This window comes from Andrena cerasifolii, chromosome 1 (assembly GCF_050908995.1).
Source record: "Andrena cerasifolii isolate SP2316 chromosome 1, iyAndCera1_principal, whole genome shotgun sequence".
In the NCBI taxonomy this organism is placed as follows: domain Eukaryota; kingdom Metazoa; phylum Arthropoda; class Insecta; order Hymenoptera; family Andrenidae; genus Andrena; species Andrena cerasifolii.
This window is the reverse complement of record NC_135118.1, coordinates 32,938,496-32,961,162: the sequence shown is the minus strand read 5'-3', so window position 1 is coordinate 32,961,162 and position 22,667 is coordinate 32,938,496. Positions and strand designations below refer to the sequence as shown.

At 45.9% G+C, this 22,667-nt stretch overlaps 6 protein-coding genes across 6 annotated transcripts in view; 3 read left to right on the top strand and 3 right to left on the bottom strand.

Annotated features, from left to right (window-relative positions):
• The window catches only part of LOC143377333 (protein Wnt-4), a 117,413-nt gene extending 112,938 nt beyond the window's left edge, over nt 1-4,475 (top strand). The window contains exon 7 of the mRNA XM_076828490.1: nt 437-4,475. Within this exon, the coding sequence (XP_076684605.1) occupies nt 437-638 (202 nt within the window). The 3' untranslated portion in view covers nt 639-4,475. The remainder of the gene's footprint in view (nt 1-436) is intronic.
• Nucleotides 1-22,667, bottom strand: part of Parvin (beta-parvin) — a 411,519-nt gene that overhangs the window by 198,849 nt on the left and 190,003 nt on the right. The gene's annotated exons all lie outside the window — the stretch shown is intronic.
• LOC143377270 (UDP-glucuronosyltransferase 1A7) lies at nt 3,783-8,575 on the bottom strand. Its single transcript, XM_076828356.1, has 4 exons — nt 6,962-8,575; nt 6,230-6,575; nt 5,445-5,703; nt 3,783-5,053 (listed from the first exon to the last, which is right to left on the bottom strand). Exons 1-4 carry the CDS (start codon nt 7,327-7,329, stop codon nt 4,542-4,544), a joined length of 1,485 nt encoding a protein of 494 aa, XP_076684471.1. The 5' UTR covers nt 7,330-8,575; the 3' UTR covers nt 3,783-4,541.
• On the top strand, nt 8,945-12,353 carry Nup62 (nucleoporin 62). Its single transcript, XM_076828388.1, has 6 exons — nt 8,945-9,043; nt 9,274-9,534; nt 9,817-10,146; nt 10,230-10,392; nt 10,847-11,084; nt 11,445-12,353. Exons 2-6 carry the CDS (start codon nt 9,321-9,323, stop codon nt 11,805-11,807), a joined length of 1,308 nt encoding a protein of 435 aa, XP_076684503.1. The 5' UTR covers nt 8,945-9,043; nt 9,274-9,320; the 3' UTR covers nt 11,808-12,353.
• On the bottom strand, nt 11,928-14,088 carry Hus1-like (Hus1-like checkpoint clamp component). Its single transcript, XM_076828608.1, has 4 exons — nt 13,957-14,088; nt 13,402-13,652; nt 12,731-13,137; nt 11,928-12,552 (listed from the first exon to the last, which is right to left on the bottom strand). The coding sequence occupies exons 2-4, from the start codon at nt 13,451-13,453 to the stop codon at nt 12,187-12,189; spliced, it is 825 nt and encodes a 274-aa protein (XP_076684723.1). The 5' UTR covers nt 13,454-13,652; nt 13,957-14,088; the 3' UTR covers nt 11,928-12,186.
• The window catches only part of Myb (proto-oncogene like protein Myb), a 61,863-nt gene continuing 53,317 nt past the window's right edge, over nt 14,122-22,667 (top strand). The window contains exon 1 of the mRNA XM_076828312.1: nt 14,122-14,325. Within this exon, the coding sequence (XP_076684427.1) occupies nt 14,306-14,325 (20 nt within the window). The 5' untranslated portion in view covers nt 14,122-14,305. The remainder of the gene's footprint in view (nt 14,326-22,667) is intronic.

The window sequence follows — 22,667 nt, the reverse complement described above, 5'->3', positions numbered from 1 at the left end:
AAAATATTCATGTCTGCAGGTTCATTTTTCTCCTAAACATGATCAAAATGGGCAGTTGTGTTTTGATTAACCAAACACAACTGTAAAAAATTTTTGGAAAAATTATCACTTTGAAAATCTAAGTTCAAATTCGTTATTAGCAGTCAGCAATAGCCCCGGAAATAATTGTTTAAATTATCGGAATGACATGAAAGTTTATACACCGAAGCGTAAGGGCTGACGCGTTAATGAATTTTCACTTCTTTCACCTCTCATATCTCAGCAACTAATTGTCACCTGAACTTGAAAATTCGTCTCATCATAAGCTATCATTTGGCACAAAATTCAGTTCCAAAATCGTGGGACCCAAAAAGGGACTATTTCTTGGGTCGCTCTTTCTAAACCTCTTGAACGCGCAACATAGCGAACACTGTGATTAACATTCGCGCTGTTGCAGGCTCGGCATCCCTGGCACGAGAGGAAGGATATGCAACCGGACGTCCCTCGGCCTGGACGGATGCCGGCTGCTGTGCTGTGGCCGGGGCTACCAGACGCGGGTCCGCGACGTCACCGAGAAGTGCAACTGCCGGTTCGTCTGGTGCTGCCACGTGAAGTGCGATCTCTGCCGGCACACGCGGGAGGAGCACGTCTGCAATTAGGCGGCGCGAGTATTGCATTCCCGGTCGGCCTACCGAAAGGTGCTTCGCGACCCTCTGCGCCGAGGAGGTGGCAGCCCCCTTTCCACGACGGGATTGGATGGCCCACCTGTCGGGCCCGTTTCGCGGTCGGGCCCATTTCGAGACGGGGCAGGCCGCGACGCTCTGCCCAAGGCTGTTCTTTAAGTTAACCCGCGGGGCCGAGGGCGGCCTGACTCCCCAGGGGAAACGGCCGCCAGGGGTCCGTGAGAAACGAAAATATATAAAAAAAAAAAAATAATAAATCCGCCGCGAGAGGCTACAAAGTGTGACACGTTACGTTAGAACATTCTGTACCTGACAGTCAGAGTGTCGTAAGTCCACTCTTCGGCAACGGTGACTTCTAAGCGTGTAGCTTTCAGAACGGTTAGAGTAACATATCTACATGTATATCTGTGCTGTACAGAGCGGGCCCGTCTGGGCCAGCTTGGCTGTAAAGGTGGAAAGATCGACGTTTGTCTCTGGGGGTCGCAGTTTCCACGAACCCCAAGTCGCTCGCGGTGATCGTGGGTCATTATTGGGAGGCCGTGTTTCGAAGTATGACTATCGATCAAGATCTTCAAGCTCGCTCTTTCTTGTCCTCCCTGAGCTACTTTAATAATCCAGTAAAATTTTCAAAGTCATTGGAAGATCATATTGCTTAAAAGGAGTGCAATGTTGAGATAACCGTAAACGACCTTGAGTACTTCGAAGCCGCCCTTTCAATGGAAAAAGTTTGTCCCTTTGAAAGAAGCCGCGCCATCGTCGAGAGCAAGGATGGTAGCCGAGGTGGTCGCGACGAATGGGACGCCCTGTACAGAGAATTCCGAAGTCGAAATCCCCTGCCCCAGCAAAACTGTGTCGAGTTGTTTCAGTATTAATATCATAATAGCAAGTACAATGTGTCTGTGAAGTTGCAGTTACGTGGCTTATCATGCTAGTCTGGCTCTCAGGTGCACCAACTATTTACGCGAGTGTTAACATATTGAGGATCCAGCATCGCTCTGATCCACGGGGGCGCGTAACGGGGAATCGGGTACCGCAGAGAGCGAGAAATTCGCCCGTGTCGACGTTAACTAGGGACGCAGGGTCTAGATCATTTCCACGGAGGAATTATTATCCTACGGTACTCCCTTTTCGCCACGCGAAAACGCTGAATTCGAATACACGTCGCGGTCACGTCGCTCCCCCTCCCCCACTGAAACTCAATATGTTAATAATTTGCGGTTTTTTGCTGACGCGAGAGAAAGATAGAAGAGAGAAGCGTGCGTGCGTGTGTGTGTGTGTGTGTATTTCTGTGTGGACGAGATCGCGTGTCCGGATAAGCGAGCGACTGAGCGTGAGCACGGTATAGAAGTAATATAGGCGAGATATTAGGCCACTCGACGAGAGACCATTCTTCTTTTTCATTTTCTGTTCGTGCTCGCACATTTGCGTATGACGCGAGAGTCTTATTTATATCGAAGTAAAGACCTCCACGATGTGTAGGTATCTCATTGTATACCAATGCTCTCTAGCGCGTAGAACCACCTTGTCTTCACCTAAATATGGAGCAACTACAGTGGCCCGCAAAAGTATTCGCGCGCTCGCCATTAAGACTCTTATCGCGGGAATTCGATGTAAATTAAATTAACCGTTTCGCAGTATCGTCGTCGGTAGAATAACACGCGGTTATCGGCTTTCCATCGGCGACATTTGATACGGGGATCTAGATAGATCCATTTACCCTCGGGTGTCTATTTGAACCGCCTTCGGCTTTGACATACATCCAAGGCAACGCTATCTTTGCTAACGTTTCATAATTTTTTAACCCCCGTCATAATTGCTGTCTGTATTGCAAGATTCCCTTCGAACGCTGTCAGCATAATGCCAACAACCGTGGCCCATTGTAACCGGCGACAATGCTTGAAAAGCTCCCGGTAGACGTGACGACACAGTCCTTCCAGTTGCAGTTTCTCCGTGCAAGCGTTCCGAATACTTTCGTGACCCACTGTACACTCGCTGTATCGGCCGTGTTCCGGCGAACAATGCGAGTTACGAGGAGCGAGACGGACTACGAGAAAGCGAGAGTCCAGGTCGGCCCGCGGAACAGTGGAGAGAGAGCCGAGGCGAAGAAAAGGGGGGTAAAGGAGGGCGTCGCGCGCGCGATACGACGTTATTATCCGCCCTCGCGGGCAGCTTCGCCTCGGGTCGCTCGGATCGGGAACAATTCTGCCAATGACATGTGTACATACCGTCTTCTCAACCTCTTTCCTCTTCCTGTTCTCTTTTCTTTTTAGTAGACTTTTTACGTTTAACGACTGTCACGCGCTGTATATAGATAAAGGAAGCATGTACACGAATCGATCTGCTATTACGTTTTCATCGAATGCTGCGTTATGAGAAAGCTTTGCGCGGCCCCGCGTGTCTCGATTATTCCCCTTCTGTATTTTATATGTTACTACCACAACCAAGCGTCCAAGATTCTCCAAGTTTCTTCCCATCGCGGTTTTGAGCGCGCGTGCTCGAGGCTGCCCTCGCGCCGCGAGCAGGAAGCTGGTTCGTTTCGTCGCAACACGCCACGCTGATCGAAGAGCCGCAGTCTAGTCAATTACGAAGTCCGAATTCATCATTACGCCGCGGAAGCGATTGTACCACGACATCGGATGTCTCCCATAACACGATTACGTTCCCTTCTAGCTTCTTTTCGATTTAGAACGGGGACCTCGGTGTTCTTTTAATACCGCCGGCCGTCTTTTGATACCGACACAATGATGCTTTTTATTGCGTGTCCTTTACGGAGCTGGGGGGAAATGAATTTTTTACACGGAGATCTATTCTGTAATCTATCTATTGTAACGCTTCGATCGACACGATTTTTCTACGATTCAACGGTTTTACACTGATCGACGACTCGCGACGCACCGCGGTGTGTTTCCGCGCAAGTGCCGCGCGATAATTGTTAGAGTAGTTGTTCGCTGCGAATCGCTGTCGCCAAGTGGTCGTTGACCGATAGAAGACACGAGCCTTTTCGTGTAGAATCTGATAGCGTCGGAGATAAATTGTTTTCCAAGTTTCCGAAGGCCACTTCATTTCCTTCTAGATGACATTTATTGTCCCTTCAGTGCTACGAGGGAAAGACAAATCCAGTAGAGTCTTAAAAGAGTTTTTATTGCACCAGAGTTGTGTACAAGAGTCGGGGGAATTAAAGGAATATAATAAGTAGAATTAATGATAAATACATAGGCATCGTGTAAAACTCAAGACATAGCGTTGTTAAGAGTCAGAGTTGGAGCATTCCAAGTTGGAGTGTTTCGATACTTTGACGCTAATGCGATGGTACCCCTACTATCAGATTCTGCATGAAACTGTAGTCTTACGTTTTCCCATATCTCTTACGATTTAGCAGACATCCAATGTGGCACTGGGTCAGGAGACACTCCGTATAAATAACAGCGCCAAATGTCATTGCTTGACAACCGAAAATCGGCTGATCCGTTCGATGAGAACATGGCCTTAAAAAGGAGTCGAATTAAACGTCTAGGTACCGATTCGTCCGTACGTAGTAAGGATCTAGCGATAAAGCGCACACGAGCGAGTACTCGTGCGACGACGACGACGACATATAGAGCGCAGTATTGAGAAATTTTTGTAATTTATTTTCCTCACGATTAACATGCTACATCGTACATCTAGCTTTTCCAATCAATCAATCAATCAATCAATCAACTTACGAATCAAGTATTCTCGTAATAGTTACGTCTCTTCATTAGCAATGAGATAAACCCTAGCTCGTAACATTTGTATTTGTATGTACCTGTACTCTACGTGCATTTATATAAATACATATGCGAAAAGTGTCCGTATTAGCCGGCCTCTGGGTAACGAATCCAGCTTACCAGCAGCACTTTACCGCGTGTATCTGCCCTTCAATCTTTGCGCTCTTTTAGATACAACCAGGTACCGCGCAAGCATGCAGCCGATGGTGGTGAAGACCCCGACGATACTGCCTACGAAAAGGCCGAGGAAGAACTGGAGGTCCTCGTTGTACGTTTTCGCCGAGCTCATTGCCGTGAGGAACTCCAGGGTCCCGTCTTTGGTCCGCGCCATGTAGCGCAGCCAGTAAATCACCCTGTCCATCGCGGGGTTTAGTCTGTCGCGGATGGCCATGGACACTCGACGAGCGTTCTCGCGGTAGCTCATTATCTCGTGAAGCTGGTTCACTGTGTTCGCTATTTCCTCGCTGGAAACAGCGCGAATCTCCTCGGTGGAGCGGGCGAAGCCCAGCTGGACCGCGCGAGCAGCGTTCTTGGACTCGTAGGCATTTCTGGGGAAACAGATCACCGGCGTCCCGTGGAAGCCTGCTTCTAGGAGCTCTGTGTCTCCACAGTGACTTAGCACCGCTCTTGCGCGGCTGTAACCTGTGAAGATGAAATAAGAATGTTGGTTATCGCTCGCCTTGAAGCTTCTTTCTGAAGATTATTTTAGGCGACGTGAAAGCGCGTAAAAACTATCGTGCATGCATCCTCAGATCCTGGGTAAAGTTACATGTAATGTGAAACTGGAATCCTGGAGTTGATAAGTTTCGCTATTAAAGTGTGACAGTTTCAAGCCACCAGTTTCTAAAGATACAAGCTCCGACAGCATTGGCAGTTTACTGCTGCAAATGTATACTTAGAAGAAATATTAGAGAATGAATGTTATCCGCTTGCTAATGGAAAGTGGCAGTGTAATTAATTATCGGCAGATTCATCTGAAACCTATCAGGATTCCATGCAGAAATTGTAAGGTTTCAATGCATTCTTCCTCTACCTATCAGGTCTTGGCGATCAATCTTCGAGCGAACGTAAAGGTTCTCTGGTAGCGCGGCGTCCGAGCTCTGCCACATTATGTTCTTCCAAACGACCGCCTGGCCCTCCCTGCCTTGAGGCAACTTTTCCGCCAACTCCCTAATCAGCGTCTCATAATTTTCATCCAGGAGAGCCACGATCGTCCCCTGCCTGTGCTCGATCAACGGCTTATGCAGGTCTCCTTGTAACGGGTGTGGCCCTCTGCAATGATGACAGCCAATCTGCAAAATTAAATGGTATTAAAATCACGTTCTACAGCTACTCGACACGCTCCGTGCCACCACAAAATTTCAAGGTCTCTGTAAAACCTTTAAAAGTGGCAACAAAAGTTCAATTATGGTCACTTATCAGCTGTACAAAAATGTCCATAATTCCAGCTTCTGTTTCCTCTATCTTATTTTAACATCGAATTGGAAAGTTTAAGTTCTAATAAATGTCTTGGGTTAGGCAATGGGACCTCCTTCTATATGGGAAATGGGCATAGGACCTCCTTCTATATGAGAAATGGGCATAGGACCTCCTTCTACATGGGAAATATGGCATGGGACTTTTCACAAAGATAGCACATTTTTTATTCGAGGAGGTATAAAGTATGCAACTTCGTGGACGCTAACTCTAGAGGGGGACACAAGTCCGCAAAGGTGCATAAAGCATTCCCGTGTCCGATCGAACAAATCGAACGTTGGAGATCCGTTCATCAGGAGAGCATGAAGGCGAATCGCGCAAACGTTTTCCCATATAACTCACTTCGACTATCATTTGCGTGAGTGGGGCGAAATCGGACCTCAGGACGACGTCGGCGCCCCAGAGTATGAGGCGAACATCGGTGTAAAGATTGTCTAGATTGAGACCCGTGTCTGGCAAGTATTTTCCCGCTATCCGGAGAGCATACGCCGCGTACTCGTCCCGGGCCACCGAGAATATTGACCTCCGCGAGAAGCTCGTCCACAGCCGCGTCCAGAAGCCCGCATTCTGAACTGGTAAAGCGGCACCCGTGTACTCGAAGACGTACACCTCCTCGTCCCGATTCCGCGTCCAAACCACTGGAATCGACGCGATCGTCTTCGCCCATGGTATCAAGCAACCATCATGCCTGGAAACGAAGAAGGATGCAATGGTGATTCTGTCAACTATAACGGCCACTTTCAACGTGCAACCCTGATATTAAATTCGATTGAATCTAAAATCTATTTTATGGCGCCAAAATTTCAAACGAAAGAGTATCCGTAATTTCGCGGAACAGGAAACGCATAACTGACATTAAAAACGGCCACGCAGTCCATGCCGACGCGGCACGTAGGCCATTTACCGGAGGTAATTTTAAAACTGACTACCCACCATAACTTCGATCTTAAAATAGAACGAAAAGAAAAGGAGACTGGATATAATCAGCTACACTTTCCAAGAATATTCGTGATATCCACAGCACCGAACATGTTTACAAAAATATTCCGACTGCAACTAAAAAAAAAAAATTACCTCAGCGCAGGGAATATGGTGAAGGTCGGTTGAATCTCTTGCATTTTCTTCGCGATCTGCTCATCCTTCAATAATGCCTCGCAGGCCTGCGCCGCTTTGCTCTCGAGATACGCCGATTCCTCGACCTGCACATTAACTGTCAACACTTCAACGTCGATCAAAGTCTCGTAGAGTTCAGCCTCACTGGACGCCGGTATTATCAACGTAGCATCGATCCCTTGATCCGACAACGTATTGGCTAGCAACGACAGATCGTAAACGTCTTCGAAAGCTACCAGCACTGCCGATTGCGGGGGTGCAGTCAAGATCGAACTACCCACGAAATTACAAAAACAAAGGCACGCGGATAATTTAACAAGAAAAGACATTTTACGATCGAGCGATGGGAAGGATCGATAAAAACGAAATTCACAGTTGTATGCTTCGTCAAGTAACTTTATAAGTACTTCAACAAGAAAAACCGAGAAGTACCAGAAACAGGGTCTGATTCATTCTAATTTCCAGCAATCTTCTGTCAGTTATCGCCGGGCCGACCGCGATTTCGAAATAGGTCATTCGTTCGTTAAGAAAAAAGAAGACAAGTCTCCGTAGCGATAAACCAGCGCTACTTCCTATTAATATTCAAACGTGGAATAATCGTCGGAACTTGTTTTAGATCGCCATCTGATGTGGCAAAAAGTCATGTGTCTCTTGGAAGCACTTTTTTTTACAGTAACTCGACCATGTAACTCGACTATGTAACTCGATTAGCCTCGATGAGTATTTACGGCTGATGCAAGAGTTAACGTGAGACAGTGATTTGTTTCGATCGAACTGTTTCGTTTATTCTTCGTGATACACGGGTCTTTACAAGTTTTAAATTATATATACACGCTGTACAATTTTCGCGCCTTAGATTCACGTAAGTTCGGCTAGGTTAGCAACAACACTTTTCACTCAGAACGCGCGAAGAATCGTTCACCCACTGAATGCCAGGCGTCTCGGTCCAAGAACAGATGAATACAGATGGATATTAGCCGCACGAGCGGACACGCGTGCGATGCTGAACACCACGAAGCGTAAACGGTCGCGTGGGTCGTCGCATTCGACTCGCGTAAGCAAACTTCGCCTCGGTCAACTGTCCAGAGCGAGCAACAGCGAGACTCAGACAGCCGAGCCGGTTAAACGTTCTGTTAACATGCACTCGCATTTTAGATGCATCTGCATGCACTTTATTTCGATACGACGCCTGTTTTCATCGCGTGACGTTACTATCACGCATTAATTAACGCCCTCGCGCATAGAACTTCTGCTTACAACCCGAATCCTCAACTGTTTGAATAATAATTTAGTCTGTAGTCACGTATCAAATATAGGTTAGGTTTCGCATCTCTGATTACATTCCGAATAAATTCACAAACCCAAGATCGCACCTTTTCATGCATTCACGCTTTAATGTACGCGACGAAACATTAATGTTATTATTATTCATGGAGGATTGCTAACATAACCTATTTGTTTTGTTGAATTCAGTATATCGTATATAACGCGATGATTAAGAAGTTCGCTATATAGTTCACTTGGATGGGCAATTTAATTCCGATGATATTAAGTGGCTTTAATTTTCGAACTCTGCTGCCAATACGTGAAATCAAATGACGATTAATCAGTTACGTTTTGGTTTCGAAAATTAGGGTGGTTTCCAACGAACGATTCTATCGCTGAGACGATTAGCTCCAACGGAGCACCACTGCGTTTGATTGAATTCGCCCATTCTAGCCCGCTATTGGTTGGAAACAGCAAAGCGGTGTGCTTAAGTTTTTTGCAGTAGTTTGATTTCAATCGTACAGGTAATCAGAGTAGGTTACATTTAAGTTTGACGCGCACAGTGCCTTAAAATAGCTCTTTTGTATTGCAAGCGTTGACAGTACGTCATTGACACGTTCAGTTTGCATCCAGTGATTCGTGAGATAAGTAAGGTTAATTTTCACTATTTATTTACAGAACGTCTCGAGACGGGCAAGGAACGCCATTGCTCTCTTGCCTCCCAGTTTTCGCGTCAGTCGGACGCGAGCCCGAAAATATACGTTCACTCTCACTGAGGTTAGTCAAGTGTTTTTACTACCGCCAAGACCTATGCCCGATTTCTTCACCTCCAGTTAAAGTCCCGGTTAGTAAACGACCAATTGGATGCTATCATGTGCCCTCGTCGACCAGTTGGATGCTATCATGTGGCAGTTATGTGGAACATAACTCTAACCGGAAGATTACTGAAGCTGAAGAAATCGACCGGTAGTCAGTCTAATCTTAACTTGGATATACGTGCATATCAGTGACTCCCCCCCACGGGTGGGCCAACATCAGTTTAGGAGCGACTACTATGGCCACTACGACAACAGCACCCACGTCGGCGTTTGCCACTAAGCCGCTTACTAGTGGATTCACCCTGGGAGGTGGTGATGTCACGTCGTCCACTGGAACCACTGGCTTAACGTTCGGCGTACCAAATACAATGGTAACCGGAACAGGGTTCAATCTTGGCGGAGCACCTGCTACAACAACGACGTCGACTCCGACAACGACAGCAGCCACAGGTGTTAATTTTATAGTTTCAGGGTAAAGGTGTCAGTAGTTGACCATGTATCAGTAGTTGACGACTTTTCAGGAAAACGTGAAAAATAAGGTTTCTAGAAGCGCGACTATCTCTTTTCAACAGCGCTCCGCAGCTCCTAATACCCGCAGTTCGCCACTTCTGAAAACCTTGTTTTTCACGTTTTTCTGAAAAGTTGTCAACTACTGGTACCTTTACCCTACATCAGGTTATCGGTCGAATTCTGTTTTTGAAAATCGTACAACGTGTCTGGTATCTTCCACAGGTTTCTCTTTAAACACAAGTGGAACAACCTCTACGCCCGTTGGATTCTCTTTCGGTGGAGGAACGCTGCCAGCTAGTACAACGGGGTTTTCTCTAAACAAAACCGCTGCCGCTCCGAGTCTCACAACGACAACAACACCCACATCGGCGTTTGCCACTAAGCCGGTTACTAGTGGATTCACCCTTGGAGGTGGTGAAGTCACGCCGTCCACTGGAACAACTGGCTTAACGTTCGGCGTACCAAATACAATGGTAACCGGAACAGGGTTCAATCTTGGCGGAGCACCTGCTGCGACAACGACGTCGGCTCCGACGACGACAGCAGCCACAGGTGTTAATTTTATAGTTTTACATCAGGCTATCGGTCGAATTCTGTTTTTGAAAATCGTAGAACATGTCTGGTGTCTTCCACAGGTTTCTCCTTAAGCGCGAGCGGAACAACCTCTGCGCCCGTAGGATTCTCTTTTGGTGGAGGTACGCTGGCAGCTAGTACAGCAGGGTTTTCTCTAAACAAAACCTCTGCCGCTCCGAGTCTCACGACTCCCAGTACTCAGATATCACTGGCTACGACTACTACGTAAGCATATTTTGCTGCTTTAAGGGGTCATTCTGGTAATCGCGCAAAATTCGGCAACATTCAGGCTTTTTTTTCTCAGTGAACACAATGAATAACAATGTTAAACATTTTTTTCATTTATTAAGCTACTTGTAATGTATACGGAACAATTTTTTAAATACACTTTTAATTGTGTTTTTTCAATGTTATCTGGAGTTCAAAATCGTGCCTTCGAAAAGAAGTACCTTTCTGGCGAGAGTGATTTAAGCTCACAGACTCATCTGAAACAAAAAAACCAAGTTGATTCTTAATCATTATGAGTACCGCTATCGCAGGTGCCAGAATTAGCCACATAAGTCAATATTTAACAAAATTGCACACATTCAAACTTCAAGTTTCGAAATTTGCCATTTTTACTTGAAGTTTGATTAAATAAGAATACTTTGATTTACTGTTAATGGATGGAACATTACAGTGTCAGTTCATCGGCAAGTGCGGGACAGCCAGCCTCTATAAACTCGTTCGAAGAGTCTATCAATAAGTGGACACTGGAATTGGAGGAACAAGAGAAGGTGTTTGTAAACCAAGCTGCACAAGTTAACGCGTGGGATAAACTGCTTATAACTAATGGCGAAGAAATAGTAGCGCTTAATCAGGAAGTCGAAAGAGTGAAGATTGAACAGCAACAGTTGGAACATGAGTTGGACTATGTTGTAAGTTGATTATTGATATATTGGATTATAAGTAGAGCTGTTCGGGTATTCGAATAAAGCGAGCCGAGTCCCGGTTCGGTCTGAATTTCAAGCTGCCCGAATATTCGAGCACTCGAACAGCCCTAATATAAACATGGAGGAAGCATGCAATGGGCGAAAATGTAGACCGCGGTAGAACGAAAAAAATATACATGGGGGACACCCTCTCCCTTTCTAACATAAAAAAAACGCTGGCTCTAGAAAGAGAGAGGGTGTCCCTCAAGTATATTTGTCTCTTTTTACCGCCGTCTACATTTTCGCCGATTGAATGCTTCCTCCATGTTTACGTGCTCTAAGACAAGTGTGTAATTACGAATGCAGGTTGGGCAACAAAAGGAGCTGCAAGACTGTTTGGTACCCCTGGAGAAGGAATTGGCGTCTCTTTCGGTTTCCGACCCAGAAAGAGAATACACGTACCGTTTAGCGGAGGATCTCGATACACAGTTGAAACGAATGTCGGAAGATTTAAAGGAAATCATTGAGCACCTGAACGAAGCTAATCGTACTCAAGATTCTAGCGACCCGATCGTGCAGATCGGTAAAATATTGAACGCACATATGAACAGTTTGCAGTGGCTGGATCAGCAAACCAGCATGCTTAACCAAAAGATACAACAGATCGATCAGATGCATCAGAACTTTAGGCAAGAAAATGAACGAAGTTTCAGTTTAGCATATAATTAACTTTAATTATCAAATTTTTGTAATTGTTTAATAAGAAGTTCATAAGCTTTTCTTTGGAGAGAGTATCTTACACCACTTGTTTTTACGCGTTAAATAAAAAACAAAACACAGGGAAGATGGTTGTATAAAAAATAAAGTATTGTCTATTAACCTTTGCCTGGAGGTTACAGAGTCCACTTTGACCCATTCTGTATATGAAGCTGCTTATATTACTATCACTATCAGTTCTTAAAAAAATAGAGATTCTAGTTCACGATAAGATGAAACATTGGGTACGAAACCTTATCGAAACTTTGTGTAATTATAATGCGGCTCAAAATGGACCCGCGTTCACCGTCGAAGGGTTAAATTATAATGACGTTGCGATGTAAACGGTAATTCAAATTGTCATCGCAGGAATGAAGTAATGTATTTTAAGATAATCCGATAAATGTAGATATAAGTTTAGCATCCTGTCTCGAAGTATGTTACACTTCACGCCATCGGGATGCACGACGTCCCACGCCAAGAACATGAAGAACTTCTTAATATCAACAGTAGCAGACACTTTCTCGTCCCCATTCTCCTGACTGCAGCTCCAAACTTGCAGATCCTGAAAGTACGTCGAAACCGTCGCGCTATCAGTGTCGATCCTGAGTACAAACACGCCAGATTTGTCAGCGCATAACGTTAATCTTGGGCTCATGTTCTTCATTCTCTCCACAATGTTTCTGACGTGTTTAAGCTGCGGCATATCTACCGATATCTGAAAAGTACAATTACAATTAAAACATTCTTACGTTCGTTCAGCGCATGCAGCGGTGCGGGGACCGCCCATGGGCGTTCAGCGATAATGGTTAAGATATGCGACTAGAGGAGTCCCGCACGCGACGTACGCTGAGTGTTCGAGTCCTCGGTACTCGAAGGGTAAAAGTTTGTCATACATCGAATTCTGGTATGTTGGGCGCCTGATGTTCCGCCCACTCGCGTCGAGGTATAACTCTGACAGGTACATCGTGCAAACATTGCCTCGATTCTATGCTCAACGACGGCAATTCGATTTCTAGCGTGAGGCACGGCTGTCGTTTGTTCGTCAATTTAATTTTCACGCTCTTCGCGGTCATTCGCAGAGAGCCCAAGGATCTGGCAAGCATGGTTGCGTCCAGTTCTAAATAAATTTCATTCTGCTCTTCGGTAACACCGTTCATAACGTATTCGCTGAAGAAATGACTCTGATTCAATTCCGCCCATACCATCGATACTCGATCGTGGCCGACGCTGAAAGACACCACGTTTGGCGTCAGTCGCAAGGTACATTGTTTCGTTAATCGAGAAATAATATTAACGATATCTGAAATAGGTAAGTAATTTCTTTGTATATTTTTGCAGAACTGCATTGGTGGAATGGATTTTTCAAGTAGGGAGCGAAGCAGAAAGTTTGTAACAATTAAGATGGGGTGATTTGTTGAGACGAAGTGGAAAGGTAGTTACTTCCACTGCATCATGCATATTATTATTTATGAACTGTACTTCTATTCAACGAAACGTAATATATTTCGGCAACACTGACGTGCGTCAGGAAAGGTTAGGAACCGTTCTGTAATCGTGAACTCACTCGTAAAGTCCCTCATAGCGATCACGTCCACCATTCTGCACCTAAATTTCATGCTTAATCGCGCAGCAAGGGTCTCCCACAACAACAACAAACAGGGGAACAGGCTCGAGTTTCGAAACAAATTTTACGCGGCAATTTGGGGGATAATTTTTGGCGGCATTTAACAGATGACACTTGCTCGATGACATTCACTGAGCGAGAAATTGAGTCATGAAACCATTAATATTTATAACCCAAGAGAACAGTTCTTCCTATCAAAGCGAAAAATACAAACATAATTAATCGCCTTATTATAAAAGCAACCCCCTGTCACACACGCATACAAACACACAAAGCTGGAACATTAAAACATTCTACTCTTCAACAAATAAATATAATCAAACATCATTTTTCTTTCAGAAAAATGCGTGCAGATAACGTCAGGCATCATTTTTTTCCAAAAAATAAATTCCTTTGCAAAATATATCTGTAAGTATGGACCAGCTCAGTTCAACGTCTCGCCAATAGATGTCAGACGCATGCGCGTTCGCCGTCGACTTTCACGCATGGAATTACCCTGTTTGTCTACATGTGCGAAATGACCCATAATCCTCCAACGTGCGATCTAGGTCTCTCCTGTCAAGCTTTGTGTGTAAACAAAAGCGGCAGGAGCTTGTACGTAGCCGGAGTCACGTCCTTCGTTTCCCGAGACAGGCCACGAAAAGTGTTCGTGCATTGACACCACAGTCTTCGATACGTCCTCTCTCCTAGAGGTTGCGGATCTTTCTTATTCAGCAGAGGGTGAGTTCGGCCATGTTGTCAAGTTCGCCGACCGAGGGGAATTTATCGTGGTAACCGTCCGAATTTTCGCCGACCGTATTCCTGACTCGGATGGACTTCACCGAATAATGCAGCACTGAACGATATGCGGTTTGCCAGAAAGAGGTGAGTCCCTTTATCTCTTTCTCGTGGTCTTTAATTCCTATCTTCCTCCTCTCTCTCCCTCTCTCTCTCTCTCTCTCTGGACCGTCCTACTTGTCGCTTCATAATAAAAACATAGATTAAAGTCGAAGCTGACCGTGTTATTTAAACGCAGTCTACGATTACATCGTCCGAGACGCTGACACAGCCTCTCGATTAAAAAAGCCACGACTGGAGATCGACGTTCCTAACCGCGATCGAATTTCTCGCTTCGTTTCGTGACATTTAACCCCGGCCACGAACCAGTCGAACCTTGGGCGTACAGATCAGCCGTTTACAAAAACTTGTTTTCGCGGTATACGGTTTTTCGTGATGTTTTTGTTCCCGCGCACGTTTCGGCGCGCTTCGATCTTCAGATGACTCCGGTGGGATACTTTATTCGTCACGATCTCGGCAAGTAATTACACGCATTAAGTGTCTGAAACGTTGGGATATTAAATTATGGTCGAGTATTGATTGAAAGATGTGATCGGATGTATCGACCCTTGGAAGGTGGATTAGGTTGACAACACTTCGAAAGAGGGGTCAATCGTAATCCATAATTTTATTCGCGCGCAGCTGAGATTACGCTTTTATATTGAAATCTGATCTTGCAATGTAGAATCCCCAAGAAGTGGTGCTAATTATTATTAGTCGCGCGTGTAATTTGGTATTTGGGATGCGTCAAAATAGACCCCGCATCCGTCAGAGGGTTAGATCTTTGTTTATTGTTTCCTGGCGAGAGGGATGTTCGAAGTTCGTTCGTAGAAGCATTTCGTGACAAGGTTCAAGTATCAGAGCTCGTAAAATTCTGACGGACTACATTGCCGCCCGGAAGAGTTCTCGCGGTAGCCCTGTATTTAAATGATTCGTGCGTACATTGTTTTACATTATCGAACGTCTAGCCGAGGCAGGTGGTAAAACACGTGGCATGCGTAGAGAGCATGCACCGGTCCCGTGTGTCCCTTCCCTTGTCTCTTTTCGTCATTCGGTCACCCGGTGTACCGTTCTCTCTCCAGCTTCCCCCGTGCTTCTCCCTCTCTGTCTGAGTCACGCATACGCTGCACCGTCTGTCTTCATATTACACGACACGCCAGCGCGAAGAAAGCGCAATGTACCCAAGGTTCTCACCCTAGGTCACGAGATACATTGACGCACAAAGAGTACGCACATTCTGCCGCGCCTTTCGCGATACCTGCTGTTAAAAATCGTTGGATCGGCGATAAATATTTCCCAGAAAGGAAACCTGTTAATAAAAATTCCACTATTGTTAAAGAATTACTTAATTATTTCTACAGGGTGTTCTTAAATATTAGTCACTTGGTAGAAATAATTAAAAGAATTTATTTAAACCTCCACTGGCGTCGGCGTGTTTCCACGCCGAGAGACTTGCGCCCTACGCACAATTTGTGGTGTCTTTACGTTGTTATTTTTTGTAAAACATTTAAAACATTGCCCTAGGATATTTGACTGCTTACTTTGAAACTAAACGAAGCTAGGAGTTTGCTTTATTCGTTTTGCACAAAATTCTCTCAGTAGAACAGTTCGGAAAAATCTGATCGATTTACACAGACGTTTTTCAAACCCTTAGACCACTCAAAGTGTTAATGGTACCCCCGAAGCTTGCATATACCACGTGACACGTAATTCCCGATTCGTCGCCGCGTTTGGGTGGCAGAGTCGATGCAGGAGATCGTCGCCGGTCACGTCGAGCGACACTTTTTGGAGGTTAGCCGTTAACTACCACGCTGCTGCCGCAGTTTTTGCATCGATATCGTCTTTCCCATTCGTGGATCCGGTAACCCAGAACGGTATAAGGTAACGCGTGGCGGACTCCTCTCGAAAGGGTCAGCTTTCTCTTTTCGAAAGAAAATATTCGAGAGAAACAATCGGACGTACTGCGGCCATGCTGGCGCCACGCATCGTGCGAGAAAAGCGTAACAGAATATGTACACGTCGGGTTAAGCTGTGGCGTCTTGAGACTACATATAGGGGTACTCAGACGGCGGCCATTTTTTTTTCCTGCAACGGAAACTCGTGATCTGGAATTACTAAGTAACTTCCTTCGTAATTAATAATGATTCTTAGTGACAGCTAATGATATTATATTTGACGTAACGCGCGATGACGTTTGTCCCAGAAACGAATCGTAAATTGCGAGATAATACGTCCCGATTAGGAATTCGCGCGGTTGTTCCGTCACGCTATCAAGGTGGCGCTTGAACGACAGGAAATAAAACTGTATCAGTAATTCAATGTTTAACGGCCGTCATCTGTTTGACCCGGAAAGCTGTGATTAACCACAGACGCGTTCTCGCAAACTGGATCCTCCCTTCCGACGTATCATCAGCTCCGCGTACACCGTTTCCCTTGTATTTGCTTTGCAGTAAGAGCGAAGCGGCCGGAGAGGTAGTAAAACCTACCGATAAATTCCTTCTCTAACAAGTTGTTCTCGGAAAGTCAGTCTTCACGCTTGTTCGACTGCTTACATTATTAGCCCTTCAGTGTTGAAGGCCTGAACAGCTTCATTAGCAGCAGCTCCGGTACAGTTTCACGTTTCAGTTCATGGTCTCTCAACGGAATTACTTCAAACGCGCATTCATCTAACATTAAATTGTGTGACACAACGTAAACGTCCCCTGGGTCAACACAGGTTATTACAAACTTAATTGTACATACATATTTGTCATCGCTTGCAAAAAAAACGTACTCTCTGACCTTCCAGCACATTGGAAACAGCAAGTTGTATATGTACCTATATTTGCTCTCTTGGTATTAAGCACCTCTGTCCCCCAACGATCTGCGCTCAAGCCTAAGTTCGTAACTATAGATCAGAATGATAAAACGATCTCTCTGTTGATTAACATTTTTTTCCCTCTATTGTGGTCTAGGATCGACCCTCTAATATTAAGGGTCCAGATGGTGCAAGTCCACCCTAGATTCATTTCGAGTTTCCAAGCGTTTGAGAATCTACATGACCCTCCGTAACCCTCTACCCCAAACTCATTTCGCCCATATTGCGCTGCATCTCGTCCACTCGTGGCACGGTACTTCTGGGTATGTACACGCGGTTGCGTGCACAGGGGCATTTAGATTAAACGGGAGACTTTCGAATTCTAATTTACTTTCTTCCGTCGCCGCGAGTCGAGTGGCCAGCCCCCTCTATGCTGTCGCGTACTTGTCCCCGTAACTTATACATTTGCTGGCCACGAGAAAGCCCGACTGGCAATGGCTCGTGATTCGCTAGTGGCGCGGGCCCCCGATTACTCGGTCCGCTGCGAACTCGCCTCCCTTCGTCCCGGCTTCCAGAGCATGTAAGCGCTTCTACTTATCAATATTAACTTGCCCGTTGGGAGACAGAGTGACGTCAACCCACGGTGTCCCGCATGGCAACTGCCAAGGCGCGTTCAGCCAGGACGCAAGGACAAACAGACGCCACGCATAGCGCACGCGGCGCGTTCAGGAACACACCACGCCATACACGTTTCTCTTCCTCGCGGACAGCCCTCGTGCGCTGCGTCTCTTGTTCCACCCTGGCTCTCTTCAATTCTCTCTCTCCCTCTCCCTCCACCTTTCTTCGCTGCCATCCCCACCTCCCTCTTTTCTCTTCTTTACACCTTTTGTAAACTCTTCCTCCTTTTTTCGAACGCGTTTTCTTTCAATCCCATTTCCGCTCGCTCGTCAGACGTTTCTGCGATCCTTTTTTCGCGAACCAATTTATTTCGATCCTTTATCCACTGTTAATCTCACGTTCGCCATTTTACGTTCTCATATTTTATCTCGTTTTAAAGTAACGACGAATATCGCTTCACGTTTTATAATGGTGAGCTTAGCGTGTTTCTTCGTGCGCCTCTCCTTAAGCTGGGTTTACATCAGTCCAGTCCAGTGATCCAGTCCAGCACTGGATTGAAACTGGAATAATGTAAACAGCGTGTTCATTCCAGTACAGCGCTGTCGTTCCAGCGGGTTTCGACTGGATCGAAAGTCTACTTTTCGATCCAGTGTTTACCCCCTCCATCGAGAACGCAACAGTTCAGCGTTACTGGAATCGTCTAGACGGCTCGTAAGACTAGAGACATCGACCAATTTCCAGTCGAACCACTCGCTTGATCCAGCGACTGGATTAAGACTGGAATAAGGTGAATGCCCCAATTTCTGCTCATTTAACACGTCATAAAGATATAAAAAAATTTTTTGTGATCAAAATTTGCAGAGTAATTGATTAATTCTTTAATAATAAATCAACCAATTCAAAAACTATTTAAGAAAGATATTTCAAGATGTTTAACTATTAGTAATTTGTAATTAAATGTATGTATTGCTCGTGCAACACTCGCGTAAATGTTTAAATAATTTAGAATTATTGTGCTGCAACTATAGTACAAACCTAACGCATAATAATAATAATAAGAAAAATACGAAATGAGCAGAAATTGGGACATTCACCTTAATATAGACATCGACTCGATTCCAGTCAAACCACTCACTGGATCCAGCGACTGGACTAATGTAAACCCAGCTTTAGAGCGTTTCAGTTTTCGTTTTGTCGCAATTTGTCCTGTCGGTTAGGAGCGGACTGCCGTGTCCTCTTCTCCGTGATTTTCTTCTTGACTCTTCTTCCTTCACCTTGGCCGTGGCATTTTTTCCCCACATTTCCTTGTGCCTACACATCGAACCTCTCCCCTCGCGCGCCTTCCGCTCCTTCTCGCTCGGTTACTGTCTCGTCTACGTAGAAACGTGTCCCTTGTCCCTTTCCCCCGGGCACTCGCGCTAAGCGCACACTCGAGGGTACGCCGCTGAACGGTACGCATCATCGCTGAAAGAGACGAGGAGGGTTCTCGCCTCGTCTCGTTTCTATGAACGCGGGCAGCTGTCTTCTATTTGTCTTCCCTCACACTGGCGCGCGAATCGTCGCGGGCAGTCAATGTCGTTGCGAATCGGCCGGCCTCTCCGGGATATGCGTGCGACAGGATGCTCTTTAATCTCGCCATAGGATTGATAAAAATGTCTGCCTGCGGCCGATTCGCAGATGTCATCGTTAGGTTATGTTACCGCGCTATATTTGGCGCTCGCGTCGAACCGGGCGTCTGACTTTGCTTAGCTGACTTTGTTCGCCTTTGTACCGCCGGGACGTTGAATTTACCGTACAGTTGCTTACGAAAGTATTCGCGAGCAAGCACACAGCGGCAGAGGAGGGCGCCGAGTCGATATAGATTTTTTATTATCGCGTAAGTTCACGTTTCCAACGACGGTTATATTTTCCGGGAATAAGAAAGAAATACGTCGGACCTCGGACACTTTGTCTTTCCCCGGAGAGATAACAAGGATTTCTGAATGCCACATTACACGGATTCCCTTATTGGGGCCACGTTTTTTGCCCGCGGCAGCTTTCGATAAGGTCAATATTTATGGAGTTTCGTGAGCGACTCCAGTTACGCGTAGCCGCCCTCCGGTTGGTAAATATTTTCCATGCTACGCGCCTCGGCAAAGCAGCGATCCATTAGCGGCGGACACGTGTTTCTTAATTCGATATAATTAACACGCGCCCGCGCCGGTCGGTGCGCGCAACGAGGCCTTAAACGAGGCCCCGGGGGACTCGCGACGGGCCCGCTTATAATTACTCGGTCGTTAGCTCGCTTCGAACCGGTAACGAACGATAAAGCGTCGATTGGGCGGCGATGCTTATCACGCGGGGGTCGAGCGATACGCGCGGGGTCCCTGTAATTTTCAATCGTTTCATTACGCTGCCGTGCCGTCGGGGTTCGAGAACCTCCCGAAAATCCGGTACAGGAAGGAGCGTGATTCGTGCCCGGTTTTCGGCCAGTTACCGACCCACGGGCACGAATCTTGCACGCGAGTACCGCAATGCGGTCGGTAACTCGCGGTTCTCGAACTGCAGCGCGTTAATACGGCCGAAAAATTACGGGGTGCCCGGTGTTCCTCGTACGAATACATACCAGCAACGTCGCGCGGCCGACGGTTCTCAAATCGTTTCCGACCGGTCCCGAGCGAGCGTGCTAGCCGCGCGACCCGCGAACGAATGAGAACCCGGAAGGCGGACTCTCCGCGCACTTCAAAGGGAAAAACCTGTCTGCATCGTGAAACGACCTGCGCATCCATTCTCAGACGTATCGGTCTGCCTTCTACCGACGTATATGGCGTCCCTTTCGTACCATAGCGTCCACCGTCCGCCGAGGAATTCCATGCGGCGCGTAGACGTCTAATTTGTCTTGCTTCTAGCGCACGGTATTATTCGACGACAGCTTATCGTTCGTTCTCGGGACGTGCCGCGGGTGGCCCGAGTCGAGGGGGCGCGTTCTTAATCCGACTCGTACGGGTTCTCCTTTCTGGAATCCTGAGACTCTGCAATGCATGGTAAGGATATTCTGAGAGAGTGAGAATTGTTGAAATGTGGTTGCTATGGGTGTATGGAATGGGAGCGTGGAACGCAGTTGCACCTCTTCTATACTTTTTAACATAGGTTTAGAGAACTACACGGGATAGGTTACTCTGGTCTTTCCACACGATTGCCCTCGGAGTCGTTGGCTGCTCAGAAACATGTTTCGGAGGAAGATTCTTTCGGTTTTGGGGGGATATATTGTAATGGGTATATGGTTGGGCTAGACAGGAGTGGTTTTCAGATTCAAGGGTCATTCCTGTTTTTTTCCAACGAAATCGTACGTACGCTCTTTCTATTTTTGATGCTGATAAACGAGCTAGAATCATATTAGATATAGGTTGTTGAACTTATCTCTGTAAATTTATCGATTTTTTGGTGAATTATTTGGGGACACAGATTCTCTCTCCTGGCTCGACTAAATTTCGCGTGCAGCGAAATCGCTGGATGGTCGTTCGCGCGTCTTACGCCATCGAGAAAAGGAAGATGAGAAAAGGGCGTGCCACTTCGGGCGCCGCACGCGAGCAGAAATTTTCTGTATAGAGGGAATCATTTTTTCTCGTGGTTCGCGTTCCGCTCATTGTGATTCGAAGTCAAAGGATATTGCGCCATCTGGCGCGACACGAGCAATACGAGCAAGGAGCTGTGTAATCTGTCTGACAATATCGTCGATTCACGTCGTGGCAAGGTGGCAAAAAAGGATACGAGCATAATTTTTCACGCTTCCCAGACGCTACGCGAATGAATGGACTTTTTGACGTGGAACTACGTCTTTCCCTGCACTACATAGGTATGCAACGGCTATGGGGGCCCAAATTAAGACTTGGATGTCACGAAATATGCAACCCCGTTGCGCTGTTACTGCTCGCAAACGGAAAGAGATAAAGAGATGATTTTTATAGCGTTGGATAAAGGAAGGAACGCTGCATCTAAAACTATATGAATCGTTATTATCAGTTCACTCTGAGTGTATGAATATATGTATGTATTTCTCGTTCGACAGCGCGGTGCCGTTTCATCTCCGCCGGTCGCTCACGCGACGATTCACAGCTTATTCGAAAAATGAAATTCTTTATTTTCTTCGTCGCATCGACACGACAGTGATACCAATGGATTCCTTATGTTTTTCCGATGAAAATCATATGAAATATTATGTAAATCGGACTATTTCTAAGGAAGTTAATTTTATATTATGCAAATCAATTTTTCAGGTGATTTCCTTAATTATGGTCCGAATTATGTCGTTCTTGGGGCCAATTTCATCGGGAAAACATAAGAGATCGATTGACGTTACTTTCGCAAATATCTGATTAGAAATGCAGAACTTCAGATTCGCCGCTGCTTAGTGCGCAACATTGTGTGAATGTGTGCCCCGCTGGTTTCGAGTACCGAAGACCACAGAACTCAGCGGGGTGCGTGATTGCTGGCGGTATCGCCTTTGACGGCGCTTGCTAGAGAATCAGCCTGTATTTTGGGTCGTGTTTTTGTGACATTTTGCAAATGATTGTACTCAGGAACTGTTATTAAGCCTTATAACAAGATTTGTATTTATTTACAATTTATATTTTTTATATATCGTTTCCAAGATATACTGAAAAAATAGGAACACACTCATTAACATATGGGGTGTGTTTTCACCCTGAAAATCCGAAAATAGGCACAAAGAAAAAATTTCCTGATACTTCTATTGAGGTCCTCTACAAATCTGCACAGTTTAAAAAAAAGTCGGAATGTTCGGGTAACCGCACTTCCCTTGTCAGATGGTGTCAGAGCCACAACCGCAGTTCTACGTGAAATACCTATGCAGCATAATACATTTATGCTTTTTCCCTTCCCTTTCTTTTTCTTTTTCGTTTGGCGAATCTTTATTCGAGGTCTGGGCCCAGGGACCAGCCCAAAGAATTTCGTGACCTGTTCCACGAGCATTGCA